The sequence below is a fragment of the Hypanus sabinus genome, chromosome 1 (assembly GCF_030144855.1).
Source record: "Hypanus sabinus isolate sHypSab1 chromosome 1, sHypSab1.hap1, whole genome shotgun sequence".
In the NCBI taxonomy this organism is placed as follows: domain Eukaryota; kingdom Metazoa; phylum Chordata; class Chondrichthyes; order Myliobatiformes; family Dasyatidae; genus Hypanus; species Hypanus sabinus.
This window is the reverse complement of record NC_082706.1, coordinates 189,771,861-189,787,252: the sequence shown is the minus strand read 5'-3', so window position 1 is coordinate 189,787,252 and position 15,392 is coordinate 189,771,861. Positions and strand designations below refer to the sequence as shown.

At 41.3% G+C, this 15,392-nt stretch overlaps 1 protein-coding gene across 10 annotated transcripts in view; it reads left to right on the top strand.

Annotated features, from left to right (window-relative positions):
• epb41l3a (erythrocyte membrane protein band 4.1-like 3a) overlaps positions 1–15,392 on the top strand; it is a 311,655-nt gene that overhangs the window by 200,357 nt on the left and 95,906 nt on the right. For all 10 annotated transcript variants that reach the window (XM_059983624.1, XM_059983609.1, XM_059983617.1 and 7 more), the window contains one exon: positions 13,249–13,353. In XM_059983624.1, coding sequence (XP_059839607.1) covers positions 13,249–13,353 — 105 coding nt within the window. The remainder of the gene's footprint in view (positions 1–13,248; positions 13,354–15,392) is intronic.

Below are 15,392 nucleotides of genomic sequence, written 5' to 3'. Positions count from 1 at the left end.
ATATTCAATTATTAGAGGCTGGTCCAAACACTAACTCCAGACACCCAAAGTATATTTTTCAATGCAATGTTGAGGGATGTCTCCATGCATATACAACTGGCCAGAATATTAATCAACAAAGCAGACCTTACCCTGAACTGTGCATTAATTGGCAGGGATACATCTTTAATGATGCATCAATACAGAAAGTAGTCATTTTGTGGCTTCCCTGACCTCATTCTGAAGTTTTTAATGACTACCAATTAGCACAAACATTCATAGTCATGGAGCAAAACAAGACAGAAACCAGCCCTTCAGCCCATCTAGTCCATGCCAGTTGGGTTTTCTGCTTGTTCCATCTACCTGCACCAGGACCACACACCCTCCATAACTCTTTCAATCGTGTACCTATCAAAACTTTTCTTAAATATTACAATTGTACTCACATTCACCAATTCTGTTTGCAGCTCATTACGCATTTGCAATACTCTCAGAGGCCCCATAAATATTTCACCTTTTCCCCCTAAATCTATGACCCTTAATTTTAGTCCCACTAAAACACGAAAAGCGTGTTTTTCCTTCCTCCGTATAATTTCAGTGATACAGAATCAGAATATCCTAAGTCCAATGATTGGTTTCAATAGCCTAAATGTATCAGTTGAAGTAAAAAACAGCCTTTATTTCCTGAATTCAGGTCTGCAGTATCTTATGCCCTCATTTTTAATTAATATCTGCTATCCATAATTCCATACTGGACAGCAGTGTAGTGGTTAGCACAATGCTTTACAGTGCAGGTGAGCCAGGTTCAATTCCCACCACTGCCTGTAAGGAGTTTGTATGTTCTCCCCGTTACCACATGGGTTTGCTCCGGGTGCTCCCCCGGTCTAAAGACCTACTCATTGATAGGTTAATCGTCCATTGTAAATTGTCTAGTGACCAGGCTAGGATTAAAACTGGGAGATTGCTCGAAGGGACTGTGCATCTTGTGCTGCATCTCAATAAATAAATAACTTCAGAACAATCCTTAACCCCAGATACCTTGGCTTTTCCCAGTCAAGTGGAATAAAGGATATTGAAAACAAAGTGGAATTTAATAAAAGGCATCTGATTAACTGTAATTAACCTATTGCCATTGCCAACAAAATCCACGTGATGGGTTGCTGAACCTTTTTCTGGAAGAAATTGTCCAGGTCACTTCAGTGTTCATGGTAAAATCCCTTAAATAATTTCCGTTAGTGCTTTCAAATGCAACTTGAAAGTCAAAGTCATTAATTATATGAATGTGATTTGCCCGGCTGTGCAGTCCTTTGTATAAAACATTGAAGACTCTGTTGGAATTCTTTTGGCCCTCAGCCACACCACAAAGCTGACAATGTTCTTGCCAAGTTTAACTTTTTATTAATGAAGTCTGTTTTCTCCCCTTGTTGGGTCCCAGCCAAAGCCAGCCTACAGATTGTTAAAATGTTGCAATTCATCTCTCTTAGCCCATCTATCCATTGTTTGAAGTATATAGTGGAGCTTAAAAAAGTTCCAACTTTCTCCTCTTGAAGCTTTGGCCATGCTGACTGGCAGTAAATGTTTTGGGTCTGAAGATATGCACTTGGCAGAATCACACACTGTGCACAGAAACACGGGACTTCCAATCGCCTCTCCTGACCACCAAGCCAGTGCCCCCGCTGTGGGGCCAAATCCTCATGGAGTTCAGCATCTGAGAGAAATACCTCTGTCATCCTGGCACTGTCAGTGTGATTCAAAATACATGTACTACCAAAGTATGTATGGAGTATACAACCCTGAGACTCGTCTTCCCTCAGACAGTCATGAAGCAAAGAAGCATCATGGAACCCCCCACCCCCAAGAAAACACCAAACACCCAATATGCAAAAGAAACAAATTATGCAAACAGCAAAAATAAGAGTGAATAACACATGGAATATTAAACATTGAACCACAGAGTCCTTGAAACAGTCTGGGAACATTCAGTTTAATTTAGCGCAGTGTCACGCTTTGAGTATATTAAAGAAACCAAGTGAGGTGACTATGCTGCACTGTAGAAAACTGTTGTGCCTCTTTGCTAAATGTGGGGACATTGAAATCTAAGATACCTTTTAGTTTTACCATATGATATTTACCCAAAGCAAACATTTTTATTTCCTGATTTAATAACAGTACTGTGCACAGCCACATGGTGAATAAAGTTTTGGAATACAGGTAGTCCCCGAGTTACGAACCTCTGACTTATGGACAAATGGTATTTACGAACCGAGGAAGGAATACACCGTCCGCCATTTTAAGTCGGATCACGACACCGTCTGCCATTTTAAGTCGTTGCCATTGACACTGTGTTGAGTGTTTATCTTTGTATTTGGCTTAAAATTTTCTTAGTAAGATTCACCCTGATCCCACAACCCCCCCGCCCCCCGTTCCAGTCGGCTGTTGGCGCAGTGAGATCAGTGCCGGGATGGAGAACGGAGGTTCCCAAGTTCGATCCAGTGACAGACCGCTCCCGTGCTGGGTTGATGTCAATCCAGTGACTCCCGCTCCATCCGTGCTGGGTTGATATCAAGCTCGCAACTCGACCTTGTAAAAAAAAACACTGCCACCCCCAGTTTAAATTCCCATGCGGAATATTGTGGAGGAATATACCCAAACCCAGCACAGCCCCCACTTGTCCTATTTAACCTGTCTCAGGGCAGACCCGGGGAATTCAGTGCGGTGGTCCATAGGACCCAGTGGACCTCAGGAGCCTGCAGAGCTTGGGACCCACCACCTGCAGTGTTTCTGGTCCATTGACGGGAAGCGATCACAATTGAAAATAAAGTTGAAATAATAAAGCGTTTGGAAAGAGGTGAAACGCCATCGGTCATTGGAAAATTGTTAGGCTACAGTCAGTCAATGATCGGAGCAATTTTAAAGGATAACGGATAAAGTGAGAATAATGGAGCATGTGAAAGGCCCTGTCCTGATGAGAGCTACAATTATTACTAAGCAACACAGTTGTTTAATTATTGGAATACATGTGTTTCTTAAGTGTTTTATATGCATAGAAAGGTAATATACATAGAAAGAAATATGCTAAGACAAACGTTTGACTAACTGACGCTAAATAATACCGGATGTACTTGTTCCGACTTACGTACAAATCCAACTTAAAGACGGACTCAGGAACGGAACTTGTACGTAACCCGGGGACTGCCTGTAAGCTATTTTGGCTTTGCTCACTGCATTTGATAAAAGCCTAACTTTTTCATATATGATATATACAGACTGAACCTGTATATATTTTTATATGAATCAACTAACATTATTCCTAGAATTCAACACATGTAAAATTAGAGAGCAGCACAATTGTGTCCCTTGGCTTACACTGATGGTGTTGGTTAACTTGCCACTTTGCATGTTTGTGGGATGCAGGAGGAAATCTGAGTTCGTCGTGGAAAGCCATGCAAGAACAGGGGAATCATGCAAACTCCACACCGACAGCACCTGAGGTCAGGATTGAACCTAGGTTGCTGGAGACATGAGGGATCAGTTCAATTAGCTGTGCCACTGTTCTGGCCCCGATTCTCAGACTTCGATTTTCCTCGTTCCAATGAGCCTCATACCAGCTGCCTTCTCTTGACATCCAAGTTTCAGTCAGATTTTGCCTTAAGCACTGAATATGTGAAACATCTCCTTTCTGTTGTAATGCTGAATAGCCAAAGCTGTGCAGCTGTTGGGGAACATTTGGGAGCTTGATGCATGCCTGATGGAATTCAACGGGCAGATTTCTGGCCACTCAGCAATCATCTGTGCATCGGGTAGGTCATGCGCTGCAGCCTCCCGATCCTCCACCACCCAGCTGATTGACGTGAAAATTTGTGACGATGTCTCTGGCCTTTGTGCACACTCGAATGGGCATGTCTTCGTGCCAAACCTTCTTCCTCATCCGACAATCTCAAAAAGAACACTAACTGGGAAGAGTCACTAGCCTTTCCTCATTTCGACGCCACCTCCTCTCCAGTGGTGGTCTGACTCACTGAGGATGCTCGCCACTCCTCAGTCCGATTACTCAGAAAGTCAACGGAGCAGACTAGCTGAATGGGAAGGGTCTCCTGCTGGCTCACAGGCTGGCTCATTGATTGTAGTCCATTCCAAATTTGGCCATCTTGGAGAATGGGCAGCTGCTCTGCCGATCGCAGCACCAAACAGGCCAGAAACAAAGAGAGATCAGCTTTATTTGTCTCATTGTTACGAACTCCCGTAACTGGGTGTCTTACCAACAAAGATAGAAGTGTCCATTGGAGTCTGGTGATACTATTTTCAACAGTATTTATTAGCAAAAATACACAAAAATATTATCAATTCAAATATACAGATAATATACATCATCAATACTAAACCTAAAAGTGCGGGTATAATAATAATCAATAAGAAATAAGCTCTATCGTTGTCTAGGGGATAATGAATTGTCAGATGGAAATATAAAGTTTAGTTCAGTTCATGCAGGCTGTGGTAGTTGTTGGTCGTGGTGTTTCAATTGTTAGAGAGAGAGAGAGAGAACAGTAACAGCTATTGACTTGCCGACTTTCCTTTACGATCTTGATCCGTTGATGCATTGTTGTTGTGGCCATTCACGTATGACCCCTCCGTCCTTTAGCTAGACCGTTCCGTGGTGGACTCATCACCCAGGCAAGAGTGGACACACACACAAGCCCCCACTGGTCTCGTAGCGTCTCTCCTGGTGCGTCTGAGGGGTGTTGCCCCAGACCCTACTTTTATCCCCACTCACGGGGTCTCAGGTGTCAATCAGGTTGGGATGATGCAACCCATCAAACCAGCCCACTCTGGTTGCCCCCTGAGGGGATTCAATGAATAGAACAGTACTCAATAAACAATCCTTCTCCAAGAAACAATAGCAGTAATCAGCGGTTCCGTTCCACTTTTGTTAGGAGGAGACATTACACTTTATGTATCTCTGAGTTGTCTCTCTCTCTCTCTCTCATAAACTGACATGAGCTGTTTATCAATAACAACTGTCTGGGCAGCTTTCCTGTGTCTCTCTCATCTCCCTTGATAACAGCATCGGAATAGTAGCGATTTGCGATTCTCCAAAAGGGGGGGCGACTTTGCACCCTTCGGCCCATCAGAGTTGCTCGTCATTCGTAACAGTATACTGAAACACAGTGAAACGCGTTGTCTCGTGTCGACAGCCGACGCAGTTCGTAAGTGTTGCTATGTCTCCTTTCAGACAGCAGCGAGAACTCTACCCTGATCGGTGATCACTGGTGATGTAAAGCGTTCCACTAACGCTATGCTACTGTGCCACTCTCCAGGCCTGACTTAGTAAGTCAGCAAGTTGAACAATCCAGCCTTTTGACTCAAAGCATGTATTGTATGGTAACCAGGGGTAACCGTTTAACAAATAAGGAGTGTTGAATGGTTCTGGGCTCGTATGCACTGGAGTTTAGAAGAATGAGGAAGGATCTCATTGGAACCTAACAAATATTGAAAGTAGAAGTGGGGAGGATGTTTGCAGTAGTGGCAGAGTCCAGAACCAGAGGACATAGCCTCAGAATACAAGGATGTTCTTTTAGAACAGAGATGAGAAGGGATTTCTTTAGTCAGCGGGTGGTGAGTCTGTGGAATGTATTGTCATAGACAGCTGTGGAGGCCAAATCAATTCAGTATATTTAAAGCAGAGGTTGATAAGTTTTTGATTATTAAGGGCACAAAGATTATGGGGAGAAGGCAGGAGAATAGCGTTGAGAAGGAAAATAAATTAGCCATGATCAAATGGCAGAGCAGACTTAAGAAGCACTTAAGAATGCTTCTATGTCTTATGGTCTGACTGGATATTCTTTTATTTAAATATTGATGGGATTACAAAAAGGCCATGCTTAGCAGTGGGTTAACTATGCTTATTATGTGAACCTCATTTGGTGTAAGGGTCACTGACAGCAATAAAGCAGTACTGTCTCCAGAACTAATGCTTGTATAGGTTTGAATTGAGTTGACACTTCATTTCTGTGTCCAATGTCATTAGAATTTGAACTTGATAGTCTCCAGACCGTCTTAAAGGTGGTGTGTGTATATTGCCTGACAGATTGGCACATCAGTGCTGTCATCAGTTACTTCTGTAATGGGTTGGGTTGATCAGACCCAAAAGACCCAACACTTCAACTGACCAGGAAATGCAGGAATGAGCATACAAGCACAAGGAAGTAACTCGAGCCTAATTTACTATCATAAAATAGAAAGCACAAGTAAACCTCACAAGATGCTATATAGTAAGTTACAAAGATTTCAGGGCTCACAATTCTTAGTCACTACTTGATTACCACTGATGTCGAGGAAAATTCCGACTCACAAAACCACCCTGGGTCTGGGTCCTAGGTGCCGATCAATTAAGATTCTTCGGTATAGTTGGAATCCCAAATAGCCACGTGATAGGTTAGGCAATGATGCACCATCAATAACTCACACTGAGACGTAGGCGAGATATCGGCTTTTATTGACTGGAAGAAGGAACCAGGAGTGAGTGTCTATCATACAAGGTCCTGGAGACTGAGGCCGATCTTCAGGCCGCAGGTCTCCTTTATACAGGGGCCTGTGGGAGGAGCCACAGGAGCAGTCAGCAGGGGCGTGTCCCGACAGGCACATAGTTCACCACAGGCAATAAATAAGAAGTTCCACAAGTGTAGTGAGACACACAGAGACAGACAAACCCTTTATCTTTTGTTCTCATGCCCCAAACTCAGCATGGTTTCTTTCATTCAAAGAACTGATATGTTCATCAACAGACATCCTCAATCCACTGGTGCCTGAGGCCAGGAGAGAATTCAGCTGCTATCAGCAAAAAGTAAGACATCAAAAAACCTACAGGGATTAACTTGTACAGACACCTTGCATGCTGCAAGTTCACACAGAGTTAAAGTATCAATTGGAGCTATTCAGACTTTCACTCATTATTTTAAAAAGTTCAAAAACACTGCAAAACATCTACCATTACCCTTTTACTGAAATTCAGCAACAATTTATGCTTACCTCCTTATTTGTGCATCTTTCAGTTGTTCTTTATTTACTGTTTTAAAAAGTCACTGGTTTCCCACAAATCACTTACTCTCTGGGGATTAATACTGTCTTCTGATTTAATGATCTTGAGGTCAAAGTCTTCTCTTGTCTGCTTAAGGTTAACAATGTGACTAAAGTTCCTCTGACAGCTGTACAAAGCAGTTGTTAATGAATGAGAAACGCATGATGCGATGTGGACAATAGTCTCTGAAGGAAAATAAAGGTGTATACAGTAATTGATGTTGATTCGATGTTCTCTGTGTTGAAGACACATGTTACCACTGTACTGCTGCTATGTCTCTGCAGTTCTATACTGTGACTTGCTTGCATCATTTCCAAATTTTAGACCATCCTCACTTGGGCTTATGTCAACATCCTTTCATTATTATTGCGTTAGCGTCTGCAAATTTTGTACTTACTGACTCAGCAGTGGCTGGACAAGAAAGCTCAACTTTAGTGTCATGTTATTGAGATTAACATGGATTTCCCAGCTAATGGAAAATTGCCGATGCTAAAAAACTGAAACAAAGATAGAAGATGCTGGAAGCCTCAGCATGCCCCACAGCATCTGTGGAAAGCGAAACAGTTAATTTTTTGCACCGAAGAGAAGATTCTGATGAAAGATCTTCCAGTCTGAAATATTAACTCTGTTTCTTTTTCCACAGATGCTGTCTGGCCTGCTGTGTGTTTCTAGCATTTTCCAATTTGGTTTTAAGTTTGCTGGTGTTCCCTTCATTATGAAAGTAAAGAATAAAAGGTTATGTTTGCTGTATAAATATGTGCATACAATAAACCCTGCTTGTTACGGAAGTACACACATGCATTTAGGCAGATTTCAGCACCTATCTGGAAGCCCCAAGACGTTTTGCACTAATTACATAACTGTGACAACAGGAAATACAGCAATGGACCTGCCGGCATTGTACTCTGACAACAAGGGACACACGTTGGAGATGAGCCGATTGTGAATGCAGTCACAGTGTAGGTGGCCAAAGGCACAGTTCAGTGCAAGTGTTAGGCAACTGGAATCAAGGTGGTCCTAATGTTAAAGAGACCCCATCATAAGCACTGAATGCAGTATCATAACTTGGAAGAAGTATTATTAAATCTTTGCATCACATGGATTATGTCAAGTCCTTGGACGACAGTGAGAGAAGTGGTAAAAGAATTGGTGTTAGATTTTCTGCAGTTGTATGGAAAGCTACTTTGAGGATACTGATGGAAATGGAAGGCTGACCCAAAGTATCATGGAGGATATCATCCAGGGGTTCCCAATCTGGGTCCATGGACCCCTTGCTTAATGGTTTTGGTCCATGGTTGGGAACTCCTCAACTAACCCTTTCTGGATGATAGTGGGAAAGGGGTGGGAGTCTTCTTCACACAGAGAGTGGTGGGAGAGTGGAATGAGCTGCCAGATGAAGTGGTAAATGCAGGCTAACTTTTAACATTTTTTTTTAAACTTTTTTTATTGCATTTTTAAATGGTTACACACATTTAAGAAAAACTTGGACAGGTACATGGATGAGAAGTGTATGGAGGGATATGGTCCAGGTGCAGGTCAGTGCGACGAAGCAGAAAAATGGTTCGGCACAGCCAAAGAGGGCCAACAGGCCTGTTTCTGTGCTGTAATGTTCTATGGTTCTATGGAAAGCCATGTCTGGTGGTGACATCACATATAAGACTTTTAAGGGGCATGAGATTTTACAAAAATATTCTTAAAACATTCTGGAAACTTCAATCAGCTCTAGCAGCATCAGAAAGGAATGAAGCAAGGATGATGTTTCAGGTTAAGGAGACCCTCCTCAGAGTTGGAAAAGTGAGAAAAGGGCATGTTTACACCTGCAGAGAGGGAAATGGATGGAGAGGACAAAAGGAATGTCTGTGATAGGGTGTAGACCAAAGTTACCATGGTAACAGCCAGTTCAGACTTGCCTTTTTAGATAGTGGAAGCTCTTTGCGAAATTGGGTACTAAATCACTTCCTGCAGAATACCCAGCCATTCACCAGCTACTAAAAACCAATATATTTATGCGGCTAAGTTAAATTTTTGGGCAGTAATGTCCCAGAGAATAGTGATGGGAAATTTGCAACAGCACATATTAAGGACAATCTTCTTGCACAAGCATTACTAGCCTGCACTGTACTACAGCAGAAAACAACAAATTTCATGTCATATGAGAAGCTGATAGTAATTCTGATTCTGAACTCTATACGTTAGCCCAGATCTGAATGATTTCCCTGCTCTTTGCAGGTTTTTTTTTAATTCTGGACATCGATTTGCGAAAAGAGATGTAGTCTCCTGGAACCAGGTGGATTCCATTCCTCAGTTGTGTCTTTAGCTGTGGCCACTTTAAGAACTCCATGTAAAGCAGATATATCTGAATATAGCTGATGCAGTGTTACAGAGGGAATCTGAAGTAGGTATCAGGCCTCCTGTTTGTGAAAATAAGATCGGCCCCTGTTTCATACGGATGTTTGAAATGCTTGTTTTTATTTATAGCAGTGTGGTAGATTGTGAGCATAGACTTCCTGCAGGTCCTAATTAGAAGCCTGAGTTATCACATTGGACATTCATTGTTTGATTTGTTGACTTTTTTCCTCTTGTTTCGCTGAAAAGGTTTAATTCTATTTGGGATCACAAACCTAATCTTTATCTTAATATCTTCTTGATATTTTCCTGTTTTGTTTTCATTTGCCTTCAAATAACTGATGTGACTGCTGGTTGAGAGCATGTTTGTCTGTTTTAACAGTAAAAGAGTCAGCAGCTCAGTGATATTGGACTGATGTGTTCATTGTTTCATGTAGGGCTTTGTTTTTTGTGAATCATTAAAGTGAAAGATTGCTTGGTTTGGCAGATTTTACAGCACTGTGACTAATCATCCATAGCATGAGGATTAGCAGATGTCTTTTTGTGTGCATCAGAGTATTCTTAGCTGTACAGTATATGTAAAAACAAATTATAGACTATTTCAACTTTGACTTATAGGTATTAAAATGTGTTATCTTTTTCCCATATATTCTCATTTTTATAAGCAATATGAAGACATAAATGAATTTAATTTTCAATTGTTTACATATAGTATTGCCATCTAATACTTTTTCAAAAGATATGAAATAGACCAGTGTGGCCTAAAATTGAGATTTTGTTGATTTGAGATCCTTCCACCCCTCATCCAGGAATTCCACAGTCATGTTGTTTTCCTGCTGTAACTTTGCCAGGAGATTAGTAGGATCTCTGGAGAAATACTAAACCACTGATTTTTATTTCATTAACTCTTATGCTTTTTGAGTCTTTCTTCCTTTTTAAGGCCTCTTTAAAATCCTGCCTTTTCAGTCTCTCTTTTAACAACATCACTCTTCAGTGTGATTTTCCTTTTTACCTAACTTGTACCTATGTGAAGTAAATTAAGATATTTTGGTTTCTTTGATGTATCTTTGTGATGTGAATTAAGATTTTTTTTTCCTTTGGGGATCTTCAAAACTCCTGTATTTCGTGTCATTCTGACAATTTTGTCTCCCATGTCCTCACCAATTCCCAACCCATGCCAATGCATTTGGCCCAGTTTTATGCATGCTTATTGTTAACATCTAGAGCCTCACTGGGAAACTTTACAATATTTATTTAAAATGTCCTTAGATTCTTCTTTATCTCACCACTTTATCTGAATCCTTGGTGAAATGATAACTAAGTTTAATAAGGCTTGATGTTCACCAATGGTCATTGTTCATTCTTCCTACTTAAGTGAATGCCTAGGATAAGGATAATGATAATAGACAATAGGTGCAGAAGTAGACCATTCGGCCCTTTGAGCCTGCACCGCCATTCTGAGATCATGGCTGATCATCTACTATCAATACCCGGTTCCTGCCTTGTCCCCATATCCCTTGATTCCCCTATCCATAAGATAGCTATCTAGCTCCTTTTTGAAAGCATCCAGAGAGTTGGCCTCCGCTGCCTTCAGAGGCAGTGCATTCCAGACCCCCACAACTCTCTGGGAGAAGAAGATTTTCCTTAACTCTGTCCTAAATGACCTACCCCTTATTCTCAAACCATGCCCTCTGGTACAGGACTCTCCCAGCATCTGGAACATATTTGCTGCCTCTATCTTGTCCAATCCCTTAATAATCTTACATGTTGCAATCAGATCACCTCTCAATCTCCTTAATTCCAGCGTGTACAAGCCCAGTCTCTCTAACCTCTCTGCGTAAGACAGTCCGGACATCCCAGGAATTAACCTTGTGAATCTACGCTGCACTTCCTCTACAGCCAGGATGTCCTTCCTTAACCCTGGAGACCAAAACTGCACACAATAATCCAAGTGTGGTCTCACCAGGGCTCTGTACAAATGCAAAAGGATTTCCTTGTTCTTGTACTCAATTCCCTTTGTAATAAAGGCTAACATTCCATTAGCCTTCTTCACTGCCTGCTGCACTTGCTCATTCACCTTCAGTGACTGATGAACAAGGACTCCTAGATTTCCCTTACCTAACTCTATACCATTCAGATAATAATCTGCCTTCCTGTTCTTACTCCCAAAGTGGATAACCTCACACTTATTCACATTAAACGTCATCTGCCAAGTATCTGCCCACTCACTCAGCCTATCCAAGTCACCCTGAATTCTCCTAACATCCTCATCACGTCACACTGCCACCCAGCTTAGTATCATCAGCAAACTTGCTGATGTTATTCTCAATGCCTTCATCTAAATCGTTGATGTAAATCGTAAACAGCTGTGGTCCCAATACCGAGCCCTATAGCACCCCACCAATCACCACCTGCCATTCCAAGAAACACCCATTCACCGCTACCCTTTGCTTTCTATCTGCCAACCAGTTTTCTATCCATGTCAGTATCTTCCCCCCAATGCTATGAGCTCTGATTTTACCCACCAATCTCCTATGTGGGACCTTATCAGATGCCTTCTGAAAATCGAGGTACACTACATCCACTGGATCTCCCTTGTCTAACTTCCTGGTTACATCCTCAAAAAACTCCAATAGATTAGTCAAGCATGATTTGCCCTTGGTAAATCCATGCTGGCTCGGCCCAATCCTATCACTGCTACCTAGATATTACAAGAAGAGCTGTGCATCGCAGAAGCAAAGTCAAATCATTGCTCACACAACTTGTGTAAAACTTTTTTTTCTCTCTAAAAAGTTTTCAAAACTCTAATTGATTTTTTGTGAGATTGTGGTCAAAAAGGATGGGTTGGAGTGTAGGGGTCATGAGGGATTGTTGGGTGTGGAGCAGTGAGTAAGTAGAGTTTTGAAACTAGCCATCTATTTTCCGGAAAGTTCTGTTGTCAATGGTCTCCTCCTATTAGTCTACTTTGAAAGTGATCTCTTTGCAGATAAGCAAAATAGATGCTAAAATAATTGATAAAATGGAATATGGTATTCGCAACAGGGCTGTGTTGTTAAAGTTTAGGATTTCATTTTTAGGAGTGTGTTCAATAGAATCATTCTAAAGAGGATTAAAACTCAAGTTGTTGGGTTGGGATTAGAGTTATTAAATAATATAATCTCCAAAATCAGTTGTTTATTTTCTATAAAGAATTCATACCTTTTTAATGCAATTATTTTGCTTGTTAAGTGGTTAGTGTTTCCCAGGGTTACTCGTGGGAACTGGATTGTTTTATGGTCAGTTGGTAATCACATACAGTATTTGGTTGAAAAAGTCAATTTTCAATTCCTCTCAATGGAAAATCAAGTATTGAGCAGAACAGAATGGAGAGCTTGCTGGTGTCTATTTTGTATTACACTTAGTTAATCTAGTCATTACTGTCCTGTACAATTGAATGGAAGAGGCATTGGGAATGCAAATTTGTTAATGGGTGAAATTAATCCATGTCTCATTACTGTGGTCACCTGCATTGTTATTCCAATATTCATTCGACTGGTTGCACGTTCATTTACAGCCAGTATTTTATAGTGCTTGAATTTTCAATTGAAGTGTAAAGGCCAACTAAAATAATTGCTATATATTTGAATTAAAAGGAGTTTGAATAAGTAAATGTGTAAAACTGCTACAAAGAATTTTAAACTCTATTAAAAGAGACGATTTGTTGTCTTAGGGGAGATGGGGCAAACATGGCAGAAAATCTGTCATAAGCCTGAGTTAAACCTGGAAAATTAAACCTTATTTAGTTTTCCACTTGACTCATGTCAATTTTTATATTGATAACTGTTTTCCTTATTGTTGTTCTTGGCCAGAAACGAGCAAAGGGACAAGTTCTCTTTGATAAAGTATGTGGGCAGCTCAACCTTCTAGAGAAAGATTACTTTGGGCTCACGTTTCGGGACTCTGAAAACCAAAAGGTACGTTGAAGAGTTAAGTTGCTTGAATGATAATGCATTATTCGGGAGAATGATCTTTTTCTCTCTCTCCATCTTGCTGACGCTGTCCTGGCATTCATTTTGCTGAGACTGTATCTGTGCTGCCTCATCTACTATTTTTAATGCTCTGTATTGATTTTTTTTAAACCAGAAAATGAGTTAAGGAGGGCCATGATGAAGCCTAGATATCACACTTTGAGTGAACTTCTACCATTAGGGGTGGGGATTAGAAGCTGAGAAAGGATAATTACCTTCCTCATTTTAAGACAATGACGGATCAATAGTGTTCTGCTATCAGTATAATCCAAGTCTTTAAATATTGATCTCGGTCTGTTACTTACAGCGGTTTAAACTCTTGAGGGAACTGAAACCAGAGAATGGACAGAGCAGCTGTCCACCAGTGTGGTGGACAAATAGCAAAATGGGGACCAGGATGTAGGGCTATCCAGATAAATGACCAAATCCTTTGGCAGATAGGGTTCTATGCCCATCTTAACACTTGGCTCTCCGTAGTGCTTGACTCTGAATGAGTGGGGCTGAGGGCAAGATCATAAGACGTGAATTACTGCCTTATCCTGTCTGACATCAGGGACTTGCTAAAACGTGCCTGAGTTGTCCATTGAAGCTACTGCTGCAGTTAGTGAGGTTGATCAAGTTCACCATACAGAGCAGAGCAGAAGTGTGCTCCCCTCCCCCTTCAAAGATTACAAGTCTTGCGAGGAATCAAGGAAATTAAATGCAGAGGAAGTCATCATTCACGTGAACACCATCATTTCGCTGCAGACGAGGCAGCGAAGTGGAATCCTCTATGGTAAACTCCAGACCAGCAAGTCAGATAACAACTGGCCATTTTATTAATGATTCACCAACATTTGCTCGACTTACTAGTAGAGCTCTTACAATTTTACTGTGGCCTGTGTGTCAGAGAGGGGACACCAAATATATGTTGCACTTCCATGGCTAAGGTACCCACAGTTCAAGCTCAAAGTAAATTTATTATCAAAGTACATATATGTGACCATGTACAACCCTGAGATTCATTTGGTTGCAGGCATACTCAATAAATCCGTAATAGAATAATAACCATAATAGAATCAGTGAAAGACTGCGCCACCCGGTGTGCAAACATAAAATGAAAGAAAGAAGATTAATAAATAAATAAACAATAAATATTGAGAACATGAGATGAAGTGTCCTTGAAAGTGAGTCTGTAAGTGATGGGGCAAGTGAAGTTATCCCCTTTGGTTTCAAGAGCCTGATGGCAGAGGGGTAATAGCTGTTCCTCAAGCTGTAAGAGTGTAAGTCCTGAGTCTCCTGAGCCTAGTTCCTGATGGCAGCAGTGAGAAGAGAGCACGTCATGCACGGTGGGGGTCCCTGACGATGGAAGCGGCTTTCCTGCGACATTGCTTCATGTAGATGTGTTCAGTGGTGAGGAGAGCTTCATGTGTGATGGACTATGCGGTTTCTATGGACAGCGCTGACTGTGTGCATGAAAACAGGTTCTGTTCATTCATACGGTGTATAGAATTTAGTGCCCCAATTAAATTTAAGCATTGCTGTTACCTGCATTTGGATGTTTCATTTGCTATGTTTAGTTGCTTTTTGGAAATATATGTGCCTAACCTCTTTAACAATTTAATTTTAAAATATTGTGGAAGTGTTTTTGGGGGAGGGATTACAGAATGGTGTGCAGTAGAATTGCTACCCCTCAGTTCCAGTGACCCAGGTTCACTGCTGACTTTAGGCGCTGTCTGTGATTGGGTGGGCGTCCTCGGCTTTCCTCTATTCCATCGGATGTGCAGGTTGCTGGATTAATTTGCTACTGCGAGTCCTCCTGAGTGTGTGGATGAGTGGTGGAAATTTTAGTGGGTGAGTGGGTGGCAGCTGGGGCAGAATTGATGGGGCTGTGGAGAAAGGAAACTGGAATTGGATTAAAATTATAAATCGATGCCTTATGGTCAACATGGACAACTGGCCTGTTTCCACGCTCTCTGATTAACTTTCTATCGAAAGTTGATTTG